The sequence below is a fragment of the Giraffa tippelskirchi genome, chromosome 3 (genome assembly GCF_054371585.1).
Source record: "Giraffa tippelskirchi isolate mGirTip1 chromosome 3, T2T-mGirTip1v1.2.pri, whole genome shotgun sequence".
NCBI lineage: Eukaryota > Metazoa > Chordata > Mammalia > Artiodactyla > Giraffidae > Giraffa > Giraffa tippelskirchi.
The window spans coordinates 183,372,849-183,397,849 of NC_137277.1; the positions used below are offsets into that span (position 1 = coordinate 183,372,849).

Here is a 25,001-nt window from a genome sequence, read left to right on the forward strand (position 1 = left end):
TAAGTGTCTGCCTACTGCAGAATCTGAGGCCAGGCTTCCAGCCCTGGGAAGGAGGGAGGTATGTTGTAAACCTTGATCCCTGAATAAACGCCAGCTCACTCCCTAGTCTTGCGGAAGTGAGAGGCAGAGCTCAGCAGCGCCCATGAGGCCAGCGCGCCCTGCCTCCCATGGTGACGGTCCTTGCTTACTTTTGAGAGCAGAAGGAACGCAAGCAAGGTGACAGTATAAGGTTGCTAACCCTCTCTGACTACCAACCCCCGAAAACACTGGGCCCCAGACTTTCTCATCGCATACACCTCAAGCCTCAGAGAACTTCCTGAGAGCAGCTTCGTGGCAAGAGAGCTCTCCTACCTCCAACTTCCAGTCACACTTTGCACCTGAATTCTTCCCTCGGCCGTGAACCGGTACCATCTGTACCCTGACTTATCTATGCCTGCCTGTTTTACTAAAGTGGGAGCTTCAAGAAACAGCACAGACTCTGGAGGCAGACAGCTCTGGGTTTGAATCCACTTTTCTGCTTTCTACCTGCACAGTCTTGACCAAGTCGCTTTACTTCTCTGAGCTTCAGTTTTCTCATCTCTAAAGCTGATAATTTTGGCATCTGGCACTTGGACCATGTTTGTTAATTGGTAGCCCCCTTCAGTCTCCAACTGGTGTGTAAAGAATGCCTCAAGGAGCCTGCCCTCCCCTAAAAGCAGTAGGTTAGAGAGTCAAATGGAAAATATTAGTAAGTGCAGTTGGAGACAGGCAGATAAAGGGCTCTGGTAGTTAGGAAGTGGGTGCCGGAAATCATAAAGCATCCAGATCATCACAGCTGGATGACTGACTGTGAGATAATGATAACAAAAGTTAAAAGCAGGAAATGTTTTGAAAATTTACTCTGTATGGGTATTGTGATAGGTATTCGGTATGTATTGTCTCATTTACTTCTCATGGCAACTCTATGGGGTGGGTTTGTGGTTGTTGTTCAGTCACTAAGTCATATCTGATTCTTTGGGACCCCATGGACTGCAGCACACCAGGCTTTCCTGTCCTTCACTATCTCCTGGAGTTTGCTCAAACTCATGCCCATTGAGTCAGTGATGCCATCCAACCATCTCATCCTCTGTCGCCCCATTCTCCTCCTGCCCTCAATCTTTCCCAGCATCAGGGTCTTTTCCCTCAAGTCCGCTCTTCACATCAGGTGGCCAAACTATTGGAACTTCAGCGTGAGATTTTCCAATGAATATTCAGGGTTGATTTCCTCTAGGATTGACTGGTTTGATATTATCCCCATTTTACAAAAGAAATTAAGATAACTTGCTCAAGGACACACACAGTCCGGGACTCCTGGGGCCAAAGACCATGCTCTTAACAAAACTATCTCTAGTTGCTCTAATCCGACACGTTGATTTTCATGTGAGGCTCGGGAGGGGGAAGGGTCACCCAAAGTCGCTCTAAGTATCTTACCCAAAAGCATAAGTCTTACCCGAATTTTTACATAAAGGAAATAGAATCTGAGCATCTCTTCAGGGCGCCAAGAAATTAGCAGAGAAATGCAGATTTAAGAAACATTTATTAAGTACTTGTATCATTTCAATTCATGCTCGGAAGAACTTCCCTTTAGTTCTGTACTGATCAGATGGAAAAACAGAAGCTCAGAAGGATAGATGTAATTTCTCCCAAAATCAATTTAGCAAAACGGTGGCATTGTCAGGACTGAACATTCAGGTCCAGAGGCTTCCACCAGCTTCGTGAATCTAATCCCAGTTTTCCGCTTTCTGTGCCTTGGGGTGATAAGAAAGGACTCTCAAGTTTCCCTAAACGCCGAGGGCGCTCAGAGCGGTGGATTCTGGGATTTGCAGTATTCCCGCGATGAGTTTAGACTTCGTGGGCCAATAGAATTCGAGTAGAGACAGCTGTACCCGCCTCTGCTGCCTCCTGGTTGCTCAGGGACTCCTCAAGGATAAGCCAATGAGAAGCACACGGGTCCTGGTCGCCTGGGAAACCGTGTGACAACAAGATGGCGGCGCTGCAGGTGGTTCTGCGGCCTGCGTGGTGAGTTACAGAAAGGCCCCAGACCTTTCTGCTCGTGGAGTCCCTCTCACACAGGCTGGGGCCTTCACCGCGAGAATCTCGAGGACATGCGAGCCTTACACCCCGGCCCCTCCAGTAGACTCCCCGCTCCTGGGAGCAGATTCAGGCCGCCGCCTACCACGGCTACGGGCGGAAGCAGCGGGGTGGCGACACAGCTCCCAGGGCGGGTCTGGTGGTAGAAGTCGCGTGGTGAGCGCTTCCAGCTGAGATTTAGGGAATGAAGGTGTGCAGCCTGCTGGCCCGTGTCCGCACTGGAGAGCACTGAGACCTGCTGGAAGACCAGTTTGACTCTCAAAGCTTGAGTCTGAAGAGGCAGGCAGTCTAACCTTTAGCCGCCTCCGGCTTGAAGAGGAAGACACAGTCTCCTGCCCCCAGAAAAAACCCAAAGTGAAGGGAATAGACGTGGCTTTGTCCTCAGGGTTCCCAGTCTAAGGGAGGAGACACAGCCCTTCTTCGCTCAGGAAGTCCCCAGGCTGATGGGAAGGAACCGCCATTGTCCTCAAGGGTCTCCTATAATCACATGGGAAAATTGATCTGGAGACAGTGTTGGATTGGCCTGAAGTGAGATTGGAAGCAGGGAAGTCAGTTTGGGGCCATTGTGACAGCCCCGAAGAAGGGCAGTGAGAGTCCAGCTAGAATGGCCAACAGTGGGCCACGGAAGGAGGAGCTACGTGTGAGAAACGTGCAGGGTTTACCCTGCAGGATTCGGGAACTGATGGGATTAGAGGGGGAAAAGGAGGGAAATTTTTTGTTTGGATTATGGGGTCCTATTCAGAAAGGGGAAGCGGGAGGAGCTTATTTCGAGAGAAGATGTTGGGTTTGGTTTGGAGACCAGGCCCTTTTTTTCCTCTGTGATAGCTTTATTGAGATACAATACACATACTAGATACTTCACCTCTTTAAAATGTAAACTTCAGTTGTTTTTAGTATATTCATAGAGTTGTGCAGCTGTAACTACAATCAAATTTTAGAACATTTTCATCAGCCCCAAAGGAAACCCTTTACCTTTAGCATCTCCCTCTCCCCAGCTCTCCCTAACACCTCCAACCTTAGGCAACCACTAATCTATCTTGTCTCTATAGATTTGCCCATTCTGGACTTTTCATATAAATGGAATCCTAACAGTTGGTGGTCTTTTGTGACTGACTGCTTTCCCTTAGCGTGTTTTCAAGGTCCATTGACACAGTAGCCCATATTTCATTTCTTTTTTTTTTTAATTGCCAAATAATATTTCATTGTCAAGATATACCATATTTGTTTATCCACTTACTGGTTGATGAATATTTGGGTTGTTTCCAGTTTTTGGCTATTACGAATAATGCTGCTTATGAACAGATACACAGATTTCTGTGGATGTGAGTTTTCGTTTCTCTTGGGTGTACACCTAGGCATGGAATTGCTGGGCCATAAGATAATTGTTTGACCTTTAGAGGAATGCCAAACTGTTTTCTACAGCAACTGAACCATATACATTCCAACAAAACTTCTGATTTCCCTTCATCCTCACCAATGCTTGTAATTTCTGTCTTTTTGACCAGTTTCTTTTGAGGAGTCATTATGGTGATGAGAATTTGGAGAAGTGAGGGATAATCAGGTTTGGTGGGAGTTCATGCAGAACAGTTTTGCCTCTAAAAGCACAGTACCTGGGGCTTTCTAGTGTGATGAATATGTTCCAAAATTGATTGTGATGGTGGTTTCACAACTCTGAATATACGAACATTCTAAGAGCCAAGGAATTGTATACTTTAAAAGAGTTAAGTATACTTCAATAAAGCTACTTTTTAAAAAAAAGGTCATGCTATTTGATTCCACTTTTTTTTAAAGTTCATTCTGGTTTTTCCATAACATCTTTTTTAAAAATATTTTTTTAAATTGATATTATTTATTTTTGACCATGCTGGGTCTTCGTTACTGCTCGTGGGCTACTTTCTATTTGCAGTTCTCAGGCTCCTCATTGCAGTGGCTTCTCTTGTTGCAGAGCACAGGCTCTAGGGTGCAGGCTCAGTAGTTGTGGCTCGTGGGCTTAGTTACTCCACAGCAGGGATTAGTTACCTCCCTGAAGCAGGGATGCAACCCTGACCCCTGCGTTGGCAGGCAGATTCTTAACCATTGGACCACCAAGTTCAGTTCAGTTCAGTCGCTCAGTCATGTCTGACTCTTTGCAGCCCCATGTACTGCAGCATTCCAGGCTTTCCTGTCCATCACCAACTCCCAGAGCTTACTCAAACTCATGTCCATCGAGTCAGTGATGCCATCCAGTTGTCTCATACTCTGTAGTCCCCTTCTCCTCCCGCCTTCAATCTTTCCCAGCATCAGGGTCTTTTCCAATGAGTCAGTTCTTCACATCAGGTGGCCAAAGTATTGGAGTTTCAGCATCAGTCCTTCCAATGAATATTCAGGACTGATTTCCTTTAGGATGGACTGGTTGGATCTCCTTGCAGTCCAAGGGACTGTCAAGAGTCTTCTCCAACACCACAGTTCAAAAGCATCAATTCTTTGGCATTCAGCTTTCTGTATAGTCCAACTCTCACATCCATACATGACTACTGAAAAAACCACGGCTTTGACTAGACCTTTGTTGGCAAAGTAATGTCTCTGCTTTTTAATATGCCATCTAGGTTGGTCATAGCTTTTCTTCCAAGGAGCAAGTGTCTTTTAATTTCATAGCTGCAGTCACCATCTGTAGTGACTTTGGAGCCCCAAAAAATAAAGTTTCTCACTGTTTCCACTGTTTTCCTATCTATTTGCCATGAAGTGATGAGACCAGAGGCCATGGTCTTAGTTTTCTGAATGTTGAGTTTTAAGCCAACTTTTTCACTCTTCTCTTTCACATTCATCAAGAGGCTCTTTAGTTCTTCACTTTCTGCCATAAGGGTGTCATCTGCATATCTGAGGTTATTGATATTTCTCCCGGCAGTCTTGATTCCAGCTTGTGCTTCATCCAGCCTGGCGTGTCACATGATGTACTCTGCATATAAGTTAAATAAACAGGGTGACAATATACAGCCTTGACTACTCCTTTCCCAATTTGGAACCAGTCTATCATTCCATGTCCGGTTCTAACTGTTGCTTCTTGACCTGCATACAGATTTCTCAGGAGGCAGGTCAGGTGGTCTGGTATTCCCATCTCTTGAAGAATTTCCCACAGTTCGTTGTGATCCACACAGTCAAAGGCTTTGGCGTAGCCAATGAAACAGAAGTAGATGTTTTTCTGGAACTCTGTTGCTTTTTCGATGATCCAGCGAATGTTGGCAACTTGATCTCTGATTCCTCTGCCTTTTCTAAATCCAGCTTGGACATCTGCAAGTTCACGGTTCACATATTGCTGTAGCCTGGCTTGGAGAATTTTGACCATTACTTTACTAGCGGATGAGATGAGTGCAATTGTGCGGTAGTTTGAGCATTCTTTGGCATTGCCTTTCTTTGGGATTGGAATGAAAACTGACCTTTTCCAGTCCTGTGGCCACTGCTGAGTTTTCCAGATTTGCTGGCATATTGAGTGCAGCACTTTCACAGCATCATCTTTTAGGATTTGAAATAGCTCAACTGGAATTCCATCACCTCCACTAGCTTTGTTCATAGTGATGCATCCTAAGGCCCACTTGACTTCACATTCCAGGATGTCTGGTTCTAGGTGAGGGATCACATCATCGTGGTTATTTGGGTCATGAAGATCTTTTTTGTATAGTTCTTCTGTGTATTCTTGGCACCTCTTCTTAATATCTTCTACATCTGTTAGGTCCATACCGTTTCTGTCCTTTATTGTGCCCATCTTTGCATGAAATGTTCCCTTGGTATCTCTAATTTTCTTGAAGAGATCTCTAGTCTTTCCCATTCTATTGTTTTCCTCTATTTCTTTGCATTGATCACTGAGGAAGGCTTTCTTATCTATTCTTGCTATTCTTTGGAACTCTGCATTCAAATGGGTATATCTTTCCTTTTCTCCTTTGTCTTTAGCTTCTCTTCTTTTTTCAGCTATTTGTAAGACCTGCTCAGACAACCATTTTGCCTTTTTGCATTTCTTTTCCTTGGGGATGGTCTTGGTCACTGCCTCCTGTACAATATCATGAATCTCCGTCCATAGTTTTTCAGGAACTCTGTCTATCATGTCTAATCCTTTGAATCTGTTTGTCACTTCCACTGTATAATCATAAGGGATTTGATTTAGGTCATACCTGAATGGTCTAGTGGTTTTCCCTACTTTCTTCAACTTAAGTCTGAATTTTGCAATAAGGAGTTCATGATCTGTGCCACAGTCAGCTCCCACCAAGGAAGTCTGGAATTTTGAATTTTTTTTTTTCCTGTGGGTGAGAAGGAGCCATTGGGAGTATTTAGCAGGAAGTGACCTGTGAGCTTTGTTTGTAAGAAGATCCCTCTGGCAGTGTGTGGAGACTGGTGCAGGGAGCCACAGAGACCATCACACTTGGTCACACAAACCCTGAGGATGCCCGGTCAAGATGGCAGGAACTAGGTAGGCTGGGGGCAGATTGGGGAGGCTGGATGCTGGGTGATGGGGGTGAGGAGACTCTGGGCCTTGTCCTTGGAGGGCACCTCTGAGTGAGGGCAGGGCATGAGTCCTAAACTCCAGAATCAAGACCAAGGAAGCTGCCTCCTGGTGATGCAGGTCCCCTTCCCTGCTTCATGTGAAAATTCAGGGGCAGGGTGGAGGCCAGTGCCACACATTTCCAAAGTGGAACTAAACACTTGATTCAGGATCTAGTGCAGGTTGTCTGACTGAGATTTCTAGATATTGGCCACATGATAACATTTAATTCACTGAATGCTGCTGCTGCTGCTGCTAAGTCGCTTCAGTCGTGTCCGACTCTGTGCGACCCCATAGACGGCAGCCCACCAGGCTCCCCCGCCCCTGGGATTCTTCAGGCAAGAACACTGGAGTGGGTTGCCATTTCCTCCTCCAGTGCATGAAAGTGAAAAGTAAAAGTGAAGTCGCTCAGTCGTCTCTGACTCTTCGCGACCCCATGGGCTACAGCCCACCAGGCTCCTCCCTCCGTGGGGTTTCCCAGGCAAGAGTACTGGAGTGGGGTGCCATTGCCTTCTCCAAATTCACTGAATAGTGACCTTTAATTGCATCCCTGATGTTCATTCATCTTTCCAGAAGGAAGAGGGAAGGAAGGGAAATAGACATTTATGAGGGCCTTCTATGTGCTAATAACATCAGCAGTCACAGTTTACATTTTTAAGTAATTCCTTTGCGCGTGGCACTGGGCTAGGTGTTTTATGTGTGTTTCCCTTGCCTGGCTGGTGCTGTTACCATCCCCACTTTATGCTACAGGAAGTTGAGGCACAGGCTATACTGGTGGATGGTAGAGCCTGTCCAGAGCCTGGGCTCTCGACTTGCTGCCGTGTGCAGTTTCTTGGTAGAACCCTGCCTTGGAGTTGCCCCCCTCTGGCTCTGAGATGTTGGAGGTGGCACCTGGTTCTGGTAGGAGAGGAGGGACACCCGGGCTTTGTGATGGTCGACTTTGTGATGACCAGTTCTTGATAGATGGACAAAAGCCCCTCGTCACCTGGGTGGTCTTGTGCCCGGGATGGAGGTCTGGGGAAGTCCCAGTCGAATGGCCAGCCTCTGCCCCCATCCCACCCCATTGCCCATTTCTCGGGTATCGCAAGGCCAGAGGCCTCCAGGAGCAGGGCAGAGAGCTCGATATCCAGCGGAGCAGGTGGACATCAAGCACGGGATCCTGAAGCCAGGTTGCCTCCAGAAACTTCTGCAGGGGCTGTGGGAAGACATGAGGGGCACCGCTCCCTGGACAGCGCTCTCTCCTCGGAAAAGTAGTCAGGGAAGAGCAGGTTTCAGGCCGCTCCCTGGTCCTGACTGTCCCCAGGGCTGGCTTCTTTCTTCTCAGGGGGCTCCTGACGGCTAGAATCTAGAAGTAGAAATATGAGCTCACCTTTGGCCTCCCTTAGCAAGACCCGGAGAGTGCCTCTGCAGTCGGAGCCTGTGAATCCTGGGTAAGGAGCGAGCCTCTTGGGGTCTTTCTGTCCATGCCCCGGCCTCCTCGTGGCCCTTCCCATGAACTCAGAGATTGACTCCTAGCATCTTGGGAAAACAATAAGAAGTGATGTATCTTTCCCTGGCCACCTTTTCTTTCTCGTCCCATCTTCTGGGAGGCTGTCCATGTGTCTAAGCACACACTGGGCTGTGCCCTCCAGTGAGGTGTGGGCTGTGGGGTAGCTCGGCATCCTTCCATTTATTCATTGTTCATGAATTAGTTCTGCAGACACTGATGGCCCAGCTGTTCTGGGCCCGGCCACGTCACATGCTGGGCTCTCAGTAAAGGGAATCCTAGTCTTAGTTCTGTTGCTTTCATCTTTGCAAACATTTTTTTTTTAACCTCTCTCCTTGTTCTTCTGAACCCCACTTTGAGTAATCCGTGTCATGGTCAAGGGGGTCCAGAGAGGTGAAGTGACAGGCCTGGGGTCCTGCAGCCATTTCAGAACAGAGCTGGGGCTGGGCTCCTGAGCTTGGGGACTCTTGTGGTCCTCTCCCCAAGGCTCTGCCCTTCAGCTCTTGCCCATCTGTCTCCCTTGGCTCACCCCGGGGCCAGGATGGGATTTGGGGGTGGATGTCCTCACGAGGCATCTTTTTTAGGCTTGGTGGGGGAAACCTGGTGCCAAAGCCTCCCCACCCTCCATGGCAGCCCAGGGGGTCCTAATTTGTCTGTCTTCCTTCTCCTTCCTGCCCATTCCCAGGAGGCGGGGGATAAAAATCTACGGAAACGGTAAGTGTGGGCTCTGGCCCTGGGGCCCTCCTCACATCCTTGCAGTTGGGCGGATGGAGAGAAAGTGCATGGTGAACTGCCTGGCCAGTCAGGGTGGCTGGCCAGCTACAGTGCTGCCCGCGGCTCTCGGATTAGGAGACCCCACACCCTGAACAGGGATGTCCTGACTAATGTTGGAATCCCTCCGCTCACTGTGGGGTGGGCCATGAGAGCACCAGACCCCCGCCCGCCTCCCCCTGACAGCCACCTCCAGCCCATTACAGCCTCTTCTCCTTGCAGCCCAGTCCTCATATTGCTGCCTTGCCTCCTGCAGGCTCAGACCTTTGCATCCCAGCCCCACTCTAGCCCCTACTGTGATGCAGGCTTTGGCCACCCAGGGCCCTCCAGGAGCCGGGCTGGGAGAACAGAAAGAGGCCTGTTCTGGTTGGATCCTTGCTCTCCAGCATCCCAAGTTTTCTCTCCTCATCCATGAGGGGTGGGGAGGAGGGAGGGAGACACAGAGTATAGGCTGCTTCATCTCGGCCAGGGCTCAGGGCCTCAGCCCCAGAGCAGTGACCTAGGCATCCCTGTCTGCAGAAGATGAGGTAGACATGCTGAATGACGCTCATGGCTCGGAAGAAAAGATCTCTGTCCCTTCCTGCTATGGTGGCATAGGTGCCCCTGTGAGTAGGCAAGGTGAGTGCAGACACCCAAAGGGGTCTGAGTCCCTGGCAGCATGAGGGGCCCAATGAGAGAGGCCGTGAGACACATGGCCTCTCCTCCTGCCTGCTGGGTCAGAGGCTGCTGCTGCTTCTCCTGACAGACTGTGGTCACGTGCCTGCACCCCAGACCTGTTCAGAGCTTGGCTTGGCATGAAGCCGCACATGGGCCTGGCCCTTAGCTCAGGAGGTCTGTTCAAGCCCCAGGGCAGGCTGTGGCTGGCACCTCAGGCTCAGTAGTTGCAGCCCGTGGGCTTAGTTGCACTGCGGCACATGGGATCTTAGTTCCCTGACTAGGGATCGAACCCATGTCCCCTGCATTGCAAGGCAGATTCTTAACCATGGGGCCACCAGAGAAGTCCCTAATTTAAAACATTGTCAGCCAACAGAGAAGTTGAAATAGTATAGCAGACGCTCACACATCCTCCTTCTGTATTCAATAAGTGACATTTTGCCATGCTTGCTTTCTCTCCATATACACGTCTGTATGAACACAAGTGTCTTTTTTTTGGATGAACCATTTAGAAATCAATCACAGATATCGTGACAGTTCAGCTCTAAGTACTGCCCTGTGCATCTTCTAGGAGGAAGGAAATACATAACCACGATGCTGTGATCACACCTCAGAACGTGAACAACTCAGTAACTGTGACATCCAAGTGTTCCAAAATTTCTCCCACAGCTTTTTTTTCCCGATTTGGGTTCTACATGAGGGTCATGCCGGACATCTGACTGTTGTACTTCTGCAGAGCAGAGTCCCTGCCTCTTTTAAACAATGACGCTTTTTGAAGAGTCCAGGCCACCTGCCCTGCAGGATGGGCCCCATTGTGACTTGTCTCAGAGCTGTTAACGCGCTCCTCTGTCCACTGTACTGCCTGTGAATTAGGGGTGAGATTAGACGTGTGATTCAGCTGAGGGTGAACTTGTCGACACTGTAATATCACCTGGATGTTGTACCCTTCTTTATACGTCTTGAGTGCATTACTGAATCTCTGTGCCTCAGATTCCCAAAGCAGTTCATTTCCTCAGAAAAGCTGACACATGAAAGGTGTTTAGGACAGTCTCCGTTGTCTAGGGGCTTCCCTGGTGGCTCCAAAGGTAAAGAATCTGTCTGCAATGCAGGAGACCCTGGTTCCATCCCTGGGTCGGGAAGATCCCCTGGAGAAGGGCATGGTAACCCACTCCAGTATTCTTGCCTGGAGAATCCCATGGGCAGAGGAGCCTGGTGGGCTACAGTCTAGATGGCAGCTGCTATTAGCACACCTCTTTCCATGGTGGGGGATCCCTCTCCCCCCTCCCCTGGACCCCCACCCCATCAGCCTCAGCTCTAGACCGGGTACGAGGACCTTGTCTGGTTGGCAGTCCCCGTGTACCATGACTCGGAGCTGGTGGCCACCCTGACACGGAAACTGCGGGATCTGGAGCAGCAGATGAAGGCCCAGACTGACGAGATACTGTCCAAGGTGGGGCCCCAGCAGGCAGAGGGCCAGGGTCTGGTCCAAGGGGCGGAAGGGCCCGGGCTGGGGAGGCCAGTGAGGCTACTCTTGCAGGAGGCCAGAGTCGATGGGTTCTCGAACCATCTCCCTGACCAGACCTTCTGCCTCGGGGGCCAGGTCTGGCCTGGGACTGATCTGGGTCCCTGTGACCTGAGCACAGAGCCTCGAGGTCTTCACCTCTGAGCTAGGCCTTCGCCCTCGGGTTGGGTGGCAGCAGTGGTTGCTGAGCACTGGGTACTTGGGGGGTGCCCCACACCCTTCCCCCATCTCGGTGGAGCCCCAAGGGCTCATCTAAGGTACAGGAGCAGCGGCTGCACCCAGGGTGGGGCAGGGGCTTCAAGCGGGCTCTTCCCATCCAGAAGGGGCTCCCATGGGCTCTGGAAGCCACCAGGCCCACTCCCCTCCCACCTCCTTGCTGCAGACTCGGAAGATACAGGCCCTGGAGAAGTTAGTGGAGACCCTCGAGGAGCACCAGGGTAAGAGGCCCTCTCTGCGGGCTGGCCAGCTCACCCCTGCACCTCCCCTGGGCTGGTAACCCCTGGGCATCAGGGCTCCAGAGCATCAGGCTGAGTCCTGTGGGGGTGGGGGGGGTCTGGACAATGGAGCCCAGAGAGGAGCAGTAACACCAGGACGGTGCCCTTCTGTGTGGGACCAAGTCTCTTAGGCACAGCCTTAGCCCAGCCCTGGGTACAGACAAGCCTGGAGGAAATGCCGCCCCCAGGAGCCTTGCTCTGGGGGAGGGGGGTGGGGGGATGGAGGTTGGTGGCCTCCTGAGAGCCCGGGTGTCCCCTCTTCAAGGTCAGGGGAAGGGGCCAAGAGGTGGTTCTCAGGGGAATCCCTTGAGTTTTCAGAGGGGCAGCTTCTCCAGGTAAGCCTCGGGCCAAAGCTCTGGTCAAAGCGAGAAGCGAGCGGCCTGGCAGCCTGGGTGTAGGGGCCACGGAACCCCTCCAGTCTTTCCCCCCTCCCCCAAGGCAAGATGAGCCTGCAGCGGCAGGAGGAGCTGGAGATGGTGTGCGCGAAGCTGCAGCGGCAGGTTGGGGAGATGGAGGTGAGGGAGCGGCAGGCCCAGGGCTGTCTGCCCCCAGACCCAGGGTCAGAGCCCGCTTCTCTGGGGTCTCCTCAGCACACACCCCACACAGGACCCCTCCCCGCTTCCTCAGTTTCGTCTGGAACCACTCTCCTCCAGCCACGGCGGGGACCTGCCTCAGGTTCTGTGGCTCTGTCAAGTTCTTTGCCACCTCAGGACCTTGGTCCAATGCCGTTCCTTCCACCTGAAATGTTTTTTTTTCCACCTTCCCCTGGTGAGTTTTCACTGATCCTCTCAAAGTCTCAGGTTGAGACTGGGGGCCCTTCCCTAGGGGACCCCCTTGAGCCCCGACCTGGGCAGGTTCTCCCTCCTGGGCTTTCTTAGAACCACATCTCTTCTTCTCTGGGGGACCACGGAGTCCACGAGGGAGGGAGGGAAGGACACTTTTCTCCTGTTGGGTGCGGCACGGGGCTGGCCGTGGGTGTTGGCCGTGTCGGTCGTGGCTGTTCCCTGCCTCTGGTTGTAGCATTGCGCTCACCCAGTGTGAGGGTCCCGGGCACACATGCTTCCTCAGTGCCCCCTCACCAGCCCTGTCAGAAGCTCTTCCTGAGGTCTCCTCTCCACAGAGTTGCTCTCCAAAGCCCCAACCTAATTTCAAAGCACAGATGCAAACGCCCAAGCCACAGCTGCGGCTGAGGGCCCTTCGCACCCGGGCCTCTTTCTCCTGGGGCTGTGGGTGCACAGCTGCTCCCCGAGCAGCCTGCTGGGACACTGCCCGCAGCCCGCGCAGCTTTGCTGAGCCGCCACCACAGGGCCGAGGGCTGCCCGCTCAGGGCAGAGGGCACTGGGGCCCCCACCTTCACACTGTTCACACATCTGTTGCTCCCTTAATTTAGGAAACTCATCCAAAGTCTTTCCTATGTGCCCTGCCCTTGTGGGGCTGACAGTCTAGAGGGGACAGACAATATACACAAGTACGCAGGAAGAGACACCTGTACAGAGTACGCTGAGATAGTTCAAGGGGTCACGCAACGGAGACCAGCCGGGATTTGGGCCACTCTGAGGGGTGACGCTGGGCAAGAGATACAGTGGATGAGGAGAGGTGCCAGGGAAAGGAGGATCCAAGCCGAAGAGAGGAAAGCCTCCACCTCCTCCTGCCATGTCGACTTGGGCTTGTGGAAGGGAGCTGTGGGGAGCGAAAGGGAGGAGGGGGAGAGACCACAGGGGCCACATCCCAGAGCCGGGCGCAGTGGGGAACAGAGTCCCGGCGTGTGGGAAGCCATAGGCAGGTTTCAGGGGGAAGCGTGGGCTGGGGAAGGCAGGCGGACGTGCAGTTTGGGCGGTCCAGGAGGAAGAGGGCCGTGGCTTGGCCCAGGGGAGAGGGAGCAGCAGAGTGGATGGAGGACTCAAGTCTGCTTTGGCACTGGTGCCACAGGCCTTGGGGGTCCTGGGGGGTGGGCAGGGAGAGGATCAGGTGATGGAGGAAGCCAGCACCACTGACTGAGACCAGGAGGCTGAGAGGGAATGACGTTCGGGAGTCATGACTGTTTGGGCCAGTTCATTTTGAGTCTGAGATGCCTGTGGGAGGTCTTTTAAGTGGCTAGAAATCTGAAACTGAAAAGGAAGAACATATTTTGCAAGAGATGAACACACAAGTGTGCCTGCTGGGTTGGGCACTGGGCAGGTGGCCGCGTGTGAGGAGTTTCAGGGAGCTGTGGAGATGGAGGCCCAGCGGGAGTGGGTGGAGGAAGGGCGTGGGGATGCGGAAGCAGCACCAGGAAGTATGGACAACTCAGAAGTCCTCCTGTGGCAAAGGGTTGTGAGGCCAGCCCCGGAGAAGCCACGCGTGGGTGGCATACCTGTCAGCCCGCAGAACGAGGCATTCCTGCCCCTCCTCCCACTCAGGCCAGACCCACACGGCTCCCCGCAGCCATCGTGGCAGCCTTCAGCGAGTTCCTACTTGTGCCGGGCTCTGTGCTGAGGACATGACACATCAGTCATCCTCACAAGCTTCATCTGACAACTCCCATTTTACAAGGAGAAGCCGCAGGCTCTAGGAGAAGGGGCCTCCCAAGGTCATAGCCAGGAAGTGGCCCAGAGCCCTGGCCCCATCCCCCCACGGTCCCATCGGCTGAGGCCTGAAGTGGGGGGCTGGACGAATGCCACCTGTTCCCTGGGAAGGGGCTGATCTGACAGCACCCCCTGACGCCTCCCCCTTCTCTCCTCCCAGCGGTTCCTCGGTGACTACGGCCTGCAGTGGGTGGGTGAGCCCACAGACCAGGAGGACTCAGAGGATGGCGAGAGGGACTGGATGACGGCCAAGAAGTTCTGGAAGCCAGGTAGAGTCGGGGTCCACCCGGGCCCCTCCTGCAAAGGAAACTCTCCAACAGCTCCGGATGACCCGCAGTTGTCCGGACACCAGCTCATTCGCGCCCCACCTCTGCTGCCTTGCCGCTGTCACGGGGGCAGGAGGGAGAGGCCCCAGGCTCCATCACTGACTACCTAACCCCAGACTCTGCTTGCTCAAGTTGCTAAAGGCTCCGGGGACCCAGAGATGCAAAATGTTAACAGGCACCATAGTTTACAAAATGTCACCCATTCAAAAGCTGTGGCCCTTAGAAGAGATTCCCCCTACTTTGGAAGCCGCCCCTCAGTCCAAGGGCTTAGCCACCTCTTTAGACTGCCTCTCCAGGTTCATTTGTAGCAAACCATTGGAATCCACCCACTTCTATGGAACGCCACCACTTTTTAACTTGACCGCTAATATCTAGAGGGATGCACTCCAGAGATTTGGGGCCATCAAACTGGCTGGGTTCTGAAAGCTGGGTCCATTCTTCCATCATTGCCTGGAAGGTAGTTTTCCAGGCTGTGGAGTTGGTCATACTTATTCTGGGTGTGACCAGGATGTGAGTGTGAGCCATCACGCTGGGTCCTCATCTCCGCCCTCCCACCTAGCCCCAGTGTGATTTAGATACTCGAGTTCCATTCTCTGAGCCTTCAGTTCCTCATCAGTAGATGCGGGTGGGGTAGGGAACCGCTACCCACTCCAGCATTCTTGTCTGGGAAATCCCACGGACAGGGGAGCCTGGCGGGCTGCAGTCCATGGGGTCACAAAGAGTCAGACACGACTGAGCGACTTCCACTTTCATTCTTCCCTGTGGAGTTAATTAGGAGCCAGTGAGTTGGACGTGGCACCTGGCACTGACCTTGCAGGTCCTCAGTCCACAAATGAGGGCTCCCATTGTTTTCCACCATCAGAAGGCGGTGGCGGTCTCGTGGGAGCATGAGCTTGGCTCTCGGGACCATCTGGAAGACAACTGCCCTCTCCTAATTTCATAAGTTTCCTGCTGGGTAAAAACCCAGGCTGAAAACATGAGAGTCCCACCTTCTGTACTTTGGGCAGATCCCCCTAAGTCTCGGGGCACAACCCCCTCACCCTTCTTACAAAAGTATCATTTCCCATTTGTACCACATTTACTAATTTAAAGCATTTTTATAAATAGCCTTGACATGGGCCAGGAACGATTCCATTTTACAGATGAGAAAACGGAGGCACTTAAGTCAGAAGACTGTTGAGGGAAGGGGCGAGACTTAAGGCTGAGAGCCCATTGGGAGGTGGTTACAGTCATCCAGGCTGGAAGATGATATGACTGCCCAGCATACAGGTGGGGCTGGCGAGGAGGGGCAGAGCAGAAAGATTTAGGAGGAGAATCCATGGTCTTGACGATTGCATGTACATTAGGGAGAGGGTGGGAGGACCCTGGGGTGACCCTGGGGAGCATGGCTGTGGGGAAGATGCCCAGTCCATTTGGGACATGGCAAAGCTGGGGGGCTGTGTGGCGCCCGGGCCATGCCAGGAGCTGAACCCTATGCAGAGTGCTGAGTATCTCCAAGGACCTCTGCCCCAGTGAGAGGTGAGACCTGGCAGGCAACTGCCAGAAGCTATAAGAATGTCCCTCCCTGGGGTCTAGGACCAAAGGCCTGCCAGCACTGTGCGCACATGCGCATGCACACACACACACACACACACACACACCTCACACCACACACACACACCTCACCACACACACACACCTCACCACACACACACACCTCACCACACACACACACACACCTCACCACACACACACACACACCTCACCACACACACACACACACACACACCTCACCACACACACACACACCTCACCACACACACACACACACCTCACCACACACACACACACCTCACCACACACACACACACACACACACACCTCACCACACACACACACACCTCACCACACACACACACACACACACCTCACCACACACACACCTCACCACACACACACACACACACCTCACCACACACACACACCTCACACCACACACACACACCTCACCACACACACACACCTCACCACACACACACACACACCTCACCACACACACACACACCTCACCACACACACACACACCTCACCACACACACACACACACCTCACCACACATACACACACACACACACACACACCTCACCACACACACACACACCTCACCACACACACACCTCACCACACACACACACACACACACCTCACCACACACACACACACACACACCTCACCACACACACACACACACACACCTCACCACACACACACACACACCTCACCACACACACACACACACACCTCACCACACACACACACACACACCTCACCACACACACACACACACACCCCACCTCACCCCACCCCGTGTGGTGAGCCGGCTCAGGCCTTACGTGGCCTTGCTGACTTGTTGGAGGGCAGACTTCCTCCTGGGCAGCGGGGCCTCGCTGCTCCTTTGGGGAAGAGGTCAGACCAGACAGCTGGTTTCTGGACCTAGCTCTGTGGATTCCAGCCTCTTCCCTCAAAAACAGAGCAGCCCGCACCTCCCCTATGTTATTTGTTTTTGCTCAGAGTACGGCTGCTCTGGAGCCACTTGTGAAAGCCACCCGGCCACAAGCTCCCCATTTGTGTTCTCTTTCTTTCTTCTGCCTTTCGACTCTTCAACATGGAGTGGCCTCAATTTAGCTCTCCTGCCCGATGAACAACATGTTTCTCATTTCTAGCAGCTTTTTTCTCCAGGGACTGCCCTGGCTTTTTCCCTTCTTCTCCCCACAGCCTTGTCCCCAGGGGCCAGCTCGCTCCTACCCCCAGAGCCCTCGGGTCCCTGAAGCTGGTCTCTGGCTGGCCCCGATGCTCTGGCCCGTTTCTTGGGCTGTCTGATTCCCTGGAGAAGGAAATGGCAACCCACTCCCCTCTCCTTGCTTGGGGAAATCCCATGGACCGAGGAGCCTAGAGGGCTACAGTCCATGGGGGTCACAAAAGAGTCAGATATGACTTACTGACTAAACAACAACTGTTGGCTACCACCCCCAGCAGACCCTGGGGCAGCAGGCCAGCTGACCCATGAGCTGGGGTATCTGTATTAGGCAGACGGGCTGGTCCAAACATTTTAGAGCCTGGGACTCTTGCCTTAGGGAGGACAGTCGATTAGGCCAACGAAGGGCCCAGGGGTTTGAGAGGAAGCCTTGGAAGGGCTTGGCCTCAGGCCAGGTCATTCAACCCTTCCCACCAGTAAGCTGCGTGGAGGCTGTGCCAGGCGCTGCAGGGTGTGCAGAGACATGAAAGGCACCGTTCAGCTCTGGTCCTAACCACCTTCGGGTCAGGGGCTACACCTCAGGGCCGAGAGCTCCGGCCAACTCTGAGTCCTCACTCCCCTCCCCCCACCCCTCTGAGCGCTTTAGTCCTCCAACCCCTCACCCAGTTCCTGCCTTCCTCCTACCATCCCCACCTCCCCAACCCTTTTCCCCAAGCCCAGGCTCCTGCATCTCCGCTCCGGAAGCCACCCTGCCTCCTCTGTGGGGCTGCAGCCGGCTTCACTCATCCCCAGGCGGCCCTTGAGCCCCTGGAACTGGGTCGGCCTAGACCTCAGGCAGGCTGGCCGCTTCCCACCAGCTCAGGCCTTTGCTGTGTCTGCCCCCCACCACCAAGTGCCCTGCTTCCTTTTTCTCCACTCCTTTGAAGCTCAGCTCAAAGCCCACCTGCTCCAGCAAATGTGCGTGGAGTGCCTGCTTGGCGCCAGGCATGGTGCCGCCCTGCAGCTGCCTGGGCGTGTGGTTCGGGGCCCTGCGTTAGAGTGAAAGCCTTAAAGGCCCTGGCTGAAGAGGGGGGCGTGGGTCAGATGGGACCCTGTGCGGAGAAACCGCTTCCCCCTCTGAGTCCACATCCTCCTCTGTGAAGTGAGGAGATGGCATGATTGACACGCCCCCCCAGGCCACGGAGAGCCCCGTGTGCCCCTAGAGTATGTGGAGCGGCCTCTCGGGTCAATGTGCAGTCAGTGACCAGTGACTGTATCCGTTTACTGCTCTGGCCCTGCTGTGCTCCCGAGTGCCAGCACAGGGCTCGCTGTACCCAAAGGCCAAGGGCAGGTGCCCATGCAGGTGGCTGGCAGGTGGTGCCTGGGTGCCCTGGCCTGGGTGGTCGGAGCCCCTGCACAGGATGAGGGGGAACGGGCAGCGTGATGCTCAGAGGAGCGGCTGGAGCACTCAGACCCTGCTGAGTCAGGCTGGTTGTGGTGTCAGAGGTACCAGGCTCTGGGGCCCTGTTTTCTCCCCGCTGGTTCCTCTGAAGAGTGGAGTAACTGTAGGCGAAGTCCCCAGAGCAGGGCCTGGCTTACAGGTGTGTGGAAACAGTGGGTTTGTTTCCTGTTCACCCTCCTTCACCTGGGTGCTTGCAGTCAGGCCTGCTGGGGTGCCTCGGGCACTGCTGGCATTTCACGGCAGCTAGCTGGGCCTCCCACGAGGGTGGGTCCCCCACGAGGGGCCAGCCCAGGATGGGCCCACCACTCACCCACGTGTAGTCGCAGGATCTAACCCTCCTGTGGGCCCTGCAGCCCCCTTGGTGGCTTAACCACATGCCACGGGCACCGTTTGCCTCCTTGTCTCCCTTACTCAAGTACTAGCCTGAGGAGGGCAGAACCCTGGGCATGGGCACCACCATGCTGCTCAGGGCTGGCAGAGCATGGCTGCTCCAGACATGCTTGCTGGATGGCGGGGTGGTGGGTGGAGGAATGGATCTAGTGCTTCTTGAGCAACCCACTCTGGGCCAGGCTTAGGGCTGGATGCTCTTGCCGGTGTAGCTGGCTGCTGCTGCTGCTGCTAAGTCGCATCAGTCGTGTCCGACTCTGTGCGATCCCATAGACAGCAGCCCACCAGGCTCCCCCGTCCTTGGGATTCTCCAGGCAAGAACACTGGAGTGGGTTGCCATTTCCTTCTCCAATTAATGAAAGTGAAAAGTGTAAGTGAAGTCGCTCAGTCGTGCCTGACTCTTCGCGACCCCATGGACTGCAGCCTACCAGGCTCCTCCGTCCAAGGGGTTTTCCAGGCAAGAGTACTGGAGTGGGTGCCATTGCCTTCTCTGGGTATAGCTGGGAAGACAGACAAAATGACAATAACTTGTGATAAGGACAAAGAGTGGGCCCAAGGGTTCCAGAAGCCCAGGAGGAACAGAGACCCAGGCTCGGGGGTGGGGAGAGGGGCTCCTGACAAGGGCCTCTGCTCAGAGGTGGTGAGAGAGCTCCCCAAACCCTGAGATGAGCAAGAGGGTGGGGTGAGAGTGACAACAGCAGCTCTGTCTGCCAGGCACTTCCTGTGAGCCTCCCAGCAACCCTGTGAAGTGGGACCTGTTAGTGTCCTCATTTTGTAGAAGAGGAAGCTGAGGCCCAGAGACGTTGGCCCACATGCCCAGGGTCCCACAGCTGGGAACTGGTAGCCCTGCTCGCATGGCTTCAGAGGGTGAGCCCGGAGAGCCTGCCGACGGCGGCTGCAGAACTGGGGCCCCGAGAGCTGGGGAGCTGGGCCCAGGGAGTGTGGACTCGATCTCCAAGCCTCACCACTTCCCTCCTGAAGTAAAATCATGGGCCCTCACAAGTTGGATGAGGGTCTCCCTGCACTGTGCCCCTCCTTGGGAAGGAACACCCCCCGTAAGCAGAATCCAAAGAACCAGCACTGAGAGGCAGCCTGCGTGGCCGCTGAGGACAGAGGCCGAGAGTCACCTGGGCCCTGCACACGGCTGTGAGACCCGGGGGTTGCACCTCCTCAGGTCCAGTCTCCTCATCTGTAGAGTGGAGGCAGGAAGGCCTGCCTCTCAGTGCTCCGCACGTAGTCAGCCGGGTTGTCGTCACAGTCAGCTCACCCCTAGATCTTGTGAGCAGGATGGAGAGTTCTAGTATCTCCCCCCAACTCCCTGGGGAAGCTGCAGCTCAGAGAGGAAGTGCCCCACTTGACCTCTGGCCTGCCTCATCCCCTGTGACATGGCTGCCAGGTTGCTGAGGGGGTGGTGGGCAGGCTTCTGTTGAGCACTCCCTGCTGTGAGAGGGTGATGCCTGGCTCTTCCTGCCTTATTCTTTCTGCCCTGGTTTATCCAGAGCTGCATTTACTTCTCTGGGGGCGCCTTGTCTCACTTCGGATCTGCTGCATCTGATACCTGCCAGCCCACCCTGCTTTCACTTCTCCGCCCTGGCTGGGAGAGATTTCCTCGGCAAACTGTCCTTTTTCCCTTTTGTTGCTTCTGGGCATCCTCCCCTGGCCTCCTGCCTGCGCCTTCCCCTGTAGACCTGTCAGCTCCCTGAAAGAGCCCAGGCCCCAGGAGGCACCTCCTCTTGGCTCTGCTCTGCATGGCCACCTCTGGCCAAGTTACGTGACTTCCTGGGCCTCGCTTTCCCATCTGTAGGAAGCTAGGGACAGGGGCAGGCGTGGAAAGTGATGAGCTTCTCTGTTGTTATTTTTAGGTTTACTGAGATGTTCTGAAAGTAGTTAGTTATTAAAGGAAAATAGTGTCTTGATGTTCTGACTCATGCCAGGGATACCCAGGATGTTCTGTGAGTTTTTCTTGGGAATCTCAGGGACCCCAGGGGACCCTAGGAGAGGGCGGGGCAGCTGCAGCCCCTCCAGCAGTAGAAGGTGCAGGCAGACAGAGGGGAAGGCCAGCTGGGGCCTGCCGTTTCAGCAGCCACAAAGGCAACAGGAAATAGGGCCACCCACATCTGTACTTCCCCAGTACAGCCACTGCACCTCTGTGGGGGAAGGAACTGGGTCTCCAGAATCCTGACCCACATCCTGCTGCAACCTGGCTGTCGTGGTGAAAAACAGCTTCCAAGAAGGACCAGAAAGCACCGGTGTTCGTTTGTTGTTTTTCATTTGTTTGCTGTTGGCTGCACTGTGTGGCAGGCATGTGGGATCTTAGTTCCCCTAGCAGGAATCGATCTCGCACCCCCTGTATTGAAAGGACAGAGTCTTAATCACTGGACTGCCAGGGAAGTCCCCAGTCACCAGTATTTTGTAGCCTTGCCACCCTAGTAGGTGACTTGGTGGCTAGATCCCTTCAAAGACTGAGAACAGGCTCCTGGCCTGCCCCCAACCAGCATCCCACCTGCCCTGTCCCCCTTTCTGCGCTGGCACCTGTCCTGATCGTCCCCATCACCTCTACCTGCACCCCATGAAGCTTAGGAACAGCTATATGGAGAACATACTTCAGAAGCAGAGGCCAAAGCTGTTAGCTTGTCAAAGGGCTCTGTGACTCAAGAAATTTATGTCCAACCCAAGGTCTGTCCCATGTCCATTCTGTCCAGTGGTGTCCCGACCCGTACCTCCCTCTCCTGATGGTGCAGATGGGTGGGAAAAACAGACTCCAAGTCAACCGCTTCTTCTAACTCGCCAAGTGGCCTAGGGCAAGTCGTTTTTTCGTCTCTGCAGGCTGGTTTCGTCATGTGTAAAATGGAGATAAACAACCCCTGCCTCGTAGCCCCTGACCTGGCACGGTAGAGTTGCTAACAGCAGCTGACACAGACGCATGCTTGTTGGAATCCTTCCGTGGTCCTCTTGGATCCTCATAGCCATCCTCGTACTGTTATCATCCCCTTCCAGAAGACAGTGCTCTGGTGCAGAGCGGTAAAATGACTTGACCAGGGTCACACAGGGAGAAGGGGAAGAGCTGGAACTTGAGCTCAGACCGCTGGAAACTCTGCACTGTGCCTTTCAGCTGCTAACCCCGTGCCTGGCACATCTGACCCGGGATCAATCCTGCTCCTACCACTTATTGCGTGTGTCCTTAGGCCAGCTTCCTAATATGGAAAAGGGGGATGTTTATAGTCCCTACAGCATAGGGTTGGTAGGAAGAGAGAACAGGATAATAGATGGTAAACCCCTAGCATAAAGTAGATGCTCACTAAAAGACAGCTAGTATTATTATCTAGGTCAGCTGTCCTTCCTCCCCAGGGGGGTTCACTTAAAGAGATGCTAAGTCCCCTGCCCAGCGTGGGAGGGGGCCATGGAAGCCAGGGCTCTGGAGCACACAGCAGCCCTGAAGAGAGGCTCATGGGTGTCTATCCTCTTCCTCTTTGCCAGGGGACTCGTTGGTCCCCCCCGAGGTGGACTTTGACAGGCTGCTGGCCAGCCTGAAGGATCTCAGCGAGCTGGCGGGAGACAGCGACACCCAGTTGATGCCAGTGCCCAGCAGAGTGCCGCACCGGACCCTTGAACCCATCCCACTGAGGCTCTACCGGAATGGCATCGTGATGTTCGACGGGCCCTTCCGGCCCTTCCACGATCCCTCCACGCAGGTAGGAGTGACGGGGAACGGGGAGACAGACCCAAGCACCCTCAAGCTGCTCTGGTGGCCGACCACTTACTCACCATTAAATGGGCCCCGCTCTCCCCCAGCACCCCAGGCTCACTTGCAGCCTTCAGCAGCACCTCTACCGGCCCAAGCCCTGGGGCTCTACTTCCGGAGTAGGATCCCCAGAGGGAGCCCGGCCCCTACGTAGCCTGCCATCTAGACAGGAAGCAGGGTGCAGGGCACTGCGCAGTCCAGCCCAGGCCTCATCCGACCTCTCTCCCCACAGCGCTGCCTCCGAGACATACTAGATGGCTTCTTCCCCTCAGAGCTCCAGCGGCTGTACCCTGATGGCGTCCCCTTTAAGGTGATGGGCGGCTCCCCAAACCACTCCCTCCCTCCTAGTGTGGGGATTTTGCAGGAGGGGTGGGATTGCTTTCTCAGGCCTCACCTAGAGGTGCTGCCCCACCTCAGGGGGACCCCCTCTCCCCTTCTCCGTCTGATGACCTCCAGAAGAAGAGGGCGCCTGAAACCAGGGTGGGAAGGGAGCTGGGAGCCTGCGGTGGCCCCCGGGGCTCCAGCAGCAGCCCCAGGGAAGGCTGGTGGCTGAGTGGCAGGCAGCGCCCCCTGCTGGCTGCCTCGAAGCACAGCCTTCAGCTGCCTGGGACCCTCCTCCACCGCGTCCAGGACAGCCGGACAGCCTGGGGACCGCGAAGCGTCTGTGCCAAAGCGACCTGGCTCCCCCCAGGGGCTCTTGGCGCCTCTTGGTTGGGGTGGAAGGCAGTGCCTTGGGAGGAGGCAGATGTTGGGACTAAAGAACTTGAGGTGCAGCCAGCCCCCTGCTGTGGGGCGGTGGGCAGTGAGATGTGGGTGACTGGACCAACCTGAGGCCGTGTCCCGGAGGGTGGTGCGTTAGTTCCACAATGCGAGCATGTGAGGGAGCGCATGCCAGCCCGCCTTGGAAACTACCGTGAGTCACGACCGGGGGTGTTCGAGGCAGTGTGTGCCAAGCCGGGCTTTGCCCTCTCCTAAACACCCTCATCCCTCCCCTCCTCTGGGAGGGGGATGTCAGTACTGTGACTCCAGCTGGTGTGATGAAGGGAGCTTGCAGGAAGAGCAGGGATCAGGTGGGTGAGAGTAGCACAAAAGGCAGCTCTCCTGCTCTCTCGCAGGGCCTCTGTTTCCTCATCTGTAAAATGGGGATTGCATCAGGCCATCCCATGGGCCTCTTCCCTCTGTTTGGGCACGGAGGGGTGGGGATGAAGCCCAGGGCTGAAGAGCTGTGCCTGCCGCTGTTTCCCTTCCTTCTTGCCAGGTGAGTGACCTGCGCAGTCAGGTCTACCCAGAGAATGGGCTGGACCCGTTCCCAGGTGAGGGCCGCGTGGTAGGCCTGCAGAGGATTCGAAAACCCTTGGACAGCAGGGAGTATCCAGGTGAGCTCGGCCCTGCGGCTGAGCCAGGTGGTGGGAATGCTGTGCCCAACAAGCTCCAGGTGGGCCGCCTCCACCATCACTCCAGTCCATGCCCGACCAAGGCTCCCCGATGCCTTCCCTGCAGGCTCCAGGATGACTGCCGAGAAGTTTCTGAACAGGCTTCCGAAATTTGTGATCCGACAAGGCGAGGTGATTGACATCCGGGGCCCCATCCGGGACACCCTGCAGGTGAGCCCAGCCCTGAGCCCAGCCCTGGCTCCCCGGGCCTTACTGTGTGTGTGTGTGTGTGTGTGTGCGCGCGCGCCTTACTGTGTGTGTGTGTGTGTGTGTGGTTGCCATCAACCCTTGCCCAGCTGACCAGAGCAGTGGTTAATCTGGAGGCTCAGGCTTGGGGGCCCCTCAGGATGGCCTGCATGGAGAGGCGAGCCCCTCACAGCTAGCTGTTCCACTGTTTCCTGGAAATGATGGAGCTGCTGAGGGCTGAGTGGGGACCAGAGAGCATCTGGCACAATATGGGAGCGGGAGCTGTAAGAGCGGGAAGGCCAGGAGACTCTAGGTTGGGGGTGAGCCCAAGTCCAGCCACCCCCTGGAGGTCCAGCCCAAAACACACCTTCCTGGCCTTTGCAGAACTCACCATGCCCTCTTCTCACTCCCTGTCCTGCTGCTCCTCCCTCCTCTCCACCTGTGAAAGGTACCAAACCCGTTTCCCCTCCACCACTCTGCCTTCACCACACGTGGCCAAGTCCTGCCAGATCTGTCAATCCCCAGAACTGCTCCCAAATCCATCTCTTCTCTCCATTTCTGTCCCCGCCAACCTAGCCCAGGTCCCTGTGTCTCCCAGACAACTGCAGTGGCCCCCTCACTGACCTCACCTCCACTCCCACC

At 54.7% G+C, this 25,001-nt stretch overlaps 1 protein-coding gene and 1 long non-coding RNA gene across 37 annotated transcripts in view; one reads left to right on the top strand and one right to left on the bottom strand.

The window, feature by feature from the left end:
- UBXN11 (UBX domain protein 11) overlaps positions 1-25,001 on the top strand; it is a 33,436-nt gene that overhangs the window by 7,222 nt on the left and 1,213 nt on the right. For 9 of the 36 annotated variants that reach the window (XM_081586530.1, XM_081586524.1, XM_081586522.1 and 6 more), the window contains 11 exons: positions 7,944-8,049; positions 8,791-8,819; positions 9,396-9,494; positions 10,880-10,980; positions 11,435-11,489; positions 11,985-12,061; positions 14,271-14,379; positions 22,476-22,690; positions 22,973-23,050; positions 23,999-24,116; positions 24,241-24,344. In XM_081586530.1, coding sequence (XP_081442656.1) covers positions 7,979-8,049; positions 8,791-8,819; positions 9,396-9,494; positions 10,880-10,980; positions 11,435-11,489; positions 11,985-12,061; positions 14,271-14,379; positions 22,476-22,690; positions 22,973-23,050; positions 23,999-24,116; positions 24,241-24,344 — 1,056 coding nt within the window. In that variant the 5' untranslated portion in view covers positions 7,944-7,978. Of the gene's footprint in view, positions 1-1,981; positions 2,038-7,922; positions 8,050-8,790; positions 8,820-9,366; positions 9,495-10,879; positions 10,981-11,434; positions 11,490-11,984; positions 12,062-14,270; positions 14,380-22,475; positions 22,691-22,972; positions 23,051-23,998; positions 24,117-24,240; positions 24,345-25,001 lie in introns of those variants that run through there. The other 27 variants (XM_081586535.1, XM_081586541.1, XM_081586537.1 and 24 more) reach the window with 18 other exon arrangements.
- On the bottom strand, positions 20,846-22,835 carry LOC145543794 (uncharacterized). The gene is made up of 3 exons (XR_014081047.1): positions 22,764-22,835; positions 21,719-22,192; positions 20,846-21,345 (listed from the first exon to the last, which is right to left on the bottom strand). It is a non-coding gene; the product is annotated as an uncharacterized LOC145543794 (long non-coding RNA).